Here is a 2,748-nt window from a genome sequence, read left to right on the forward strand (position 1 = left end):
ACTGTCCCAACACAGTGCCAAGGTGGTGGGTGCACGTACTCTTCCACAGCCCCTGGGACTGTTGGGTTAGAAACCCAGCGTTTAGTCTCCCGTCATTGGGGTCTATGGTGGGTAGATTGAGTCGTGGGAGCTGCTTGTGAGGTTAGGTTATAACCTGTCCCAGTGAAACCCACCAATGCGGGTTCCAGGGTGATACTCGTACAAACAAAATACAAGCACGACGAACCAAGCTCGGGGCAAATCTCCAGCGGTCTCTCAGTGTGGGTGCCTAGAACAATCCTTCCCTTTTCATGGACGATCCATTACTTTTTTGTCAGTGGAGATCGAGAGGTCTAGAATGAATAAAGTGGTCCTTTCTGAGGTGAAGAGGCTGGGCATCAGTGAGAATAGTAGCGAGCCTGGCTGGAGAACAGCAATCGTGGTGGGTGTTTATGGCATAGAAATAACTAGTCGACCACAATAAGCCGTAACAGGGTCCGATTGATTGGCATGTTATTAAATAATAGATTCCTAACGAGGCGTATAAACTTATTCTAAGCAAATTTTAACTTTGTAGTCGACCAGTGTTCGTCACGGGACACATTGGTTTGGGTGATTTCAATGCAGTTACTGACACTGACAGAGGTGGCTATGAAGTATATGTGTTGTACCTCCATGTCTCTGGAACCAGGAACACTGACTGTTCTCTTTTGAATTTTAGAAATTCTAGAAGTTTGAGGATTGCTGGTTCTAGAGAAGAAAGCCACACCGATGGATTGGCATGGAAAGGCTATATGTGTAGTAAAGATGGTCATCATGACAAATGATCAGCCCTATTTATGGCAAAAATTATTTATCCAATGTTTATATTGTTTATTGGAGATATTTATATTGTCGATATTGCTACTATTGGGCATCATCACCTTTGCATATTATCAGTATTACTGACAATACATGAGTATTGTGAATATAGTTTGATCATATAATGGGTATTGTGGTGAGCTTGACAATACTTTCATTACTAACAATCGTCACATTCCATCTACAAATAACGTCAACCACATACGGTCAATATAGATGATTGCACTTGGATATTGTCAACGAATATTATTTAGAGACTACCTTTCGTGCTAAAACTTTCCTGTCATTGGAGCGGGTTAGGATGCAGACGACGCCCGGGGAGATTCATTACCTTAGTGAAAGGCCTTGGCTCCCTTTCCTGTGTTGCAGCACATTCCGTGTCGATTTCCCGGGATGGCTTTAGCCGCGCAGCCTTGGTCTAGACATTCAGGAAGTCTAGTGTTACTCGGGCTGGGGTGGGATTCTTGTCTCTGCGGCGGGTGGAGAGGTGGGAGGAGCCAGCCTGGAGTAGGGAGGGAGGGAGAGAAGGGTAGACAAGGCGTCCACGTGAGCGTCAGCAGTAACATCTGGCTTAGGTGATTAGAGGTCGCTTTTTTGTGTGAAAATAGAACTAGATATAATTTTGCTGACTAGTTGGATTTTTTTTAAGTCAAGGTGTGTTTGAGTTTCTGCAGGTGTTTATGACTCAAGGTTTTGCGCTGGAATAACATTAGGTAATTGAAGTGAATTTCGAGAATTGTAAACTCTCCATCTTTGTCTTTATTCATTGCTGCCTCTCTTTCTTTTCTGTTTCTATTCTTTTTATCAATTTTCTCTTTCTTTATTCGTCTCTTCTCTCTATCTCATTACTATTGAGAAGTTCACTTTGACGTAGAATCCCAAATGCCCACAGAGTACATTTAGAATTTTGTGAATCATTTAAGCATTATTTTAGTTCTGAAGTGTAGGATATAAATAGAGATGGTAACTGCATTTTTTAAGCATCAGGAAGAAAGAAGTCCTTTCACCTACGCATATGTTTATGGTTTAGAATTCTAACAATGAGAATTTTGTAACCAAAGGGTTGAATAAAAGTCCATGTTACATAAAGAATCTAATTTGCTTTACTTGAAAAGAAAATACCATGAGAATTTTGTAACCGAAGTGTTGAATGAAAGTTTATGTTACATAAAGAAGCTAGTTTGCTTTACTTGAAAAGAAAATACCATGAGAATTTTGTAACCAAAGGACTGAATGAAATTTCATGTTACATAAAGAATCTAGTTTGCTTTACTTGAAAAGAAAATACCATAGGCTATACCAGGAAAAAAACATTGTATAGTGAACTATTATTTATTGCATGGGAATCTGTCACTTCTAACTTATCTAGTGGGAAGTGAAAAACGTCTGGTAGGGCGAACCCTGTCGGTTGCTAAGTAAAATTTAAGGAAAATCAAACTTCCATGTCAATAATGTTAGTATATTTTTAATGGCCATAATTAAATATATGTGTGCATGTCCATGTGCGAATGTCTTTATACATGTAGACACAATTTGTGTGTCTATGTGTGTGTCTGTGTGTGTGTGTGTGCGCGTATGCGTGTATCTGAATGTATGTTTTTTAACATTCAAGAAATTGCATACTGCACACTGTTTTCATTCTAATATATTTTGTGAAGGTCAAGAATTCTCGATCGGAATCCTATCTAGATATGTAGTGAGAGGCCACTGCAAATAAGTGATAATAAATAGAAGAAAAAAAAATTAAAGCATTGTTCTGATTTCTTATCGACCATGAGGTAAACCAAGAGGCTTCTTGCAGACGTTCTCGCCAAGACACCTGTCGAAGCAACACTTGTCCACGCTACTGCACGCCCCGTCGTTGGAGCAGGTGATGGGAGGCCCACCGAAGCGCGGGCATATGGGTCT

General features: G+C 40.2%; 1 protein-coding gene across 1 annotated transcript in view; it reads right to left on the bottom strand.

The window, feature by feature from the left end:
- Positions 1-2,134: 2,134 nt before the first annotated feature.
- LOC143019215 (uncharacterized) overlaps positions 2,135-2,748 on the bottom strand; it is a 1,800-nt gene continuing 1,186 nt past the window's right edge. The window contains exon 2 of the mRNA XM_076174909.1: positions 2,135-2,748. This exon is cut by the window's right edge and continues 760 nt beyond it. Coding sequence (XP_076031024.1) covers positions 2,605-2,748 — 144 coding nt within the window. The 3' untranslated portion in view covers positions 2,135-2,604.

This window comes from Oratosquilla oratoria, chromosome 36, assembly GCF_046742065.1.
Source record: "Oratosquilla oratoria isolate Oo_2021 chromosome 36, ASM4674206v1, whole genome shotgun sequence".
Lineage (NCBI taxonomy): Eukaryota > Metazoa > Arthropoda > Malacostraca > Stomatopoda > Squillidae > Oratosquilla > Oratosquilla oratoria.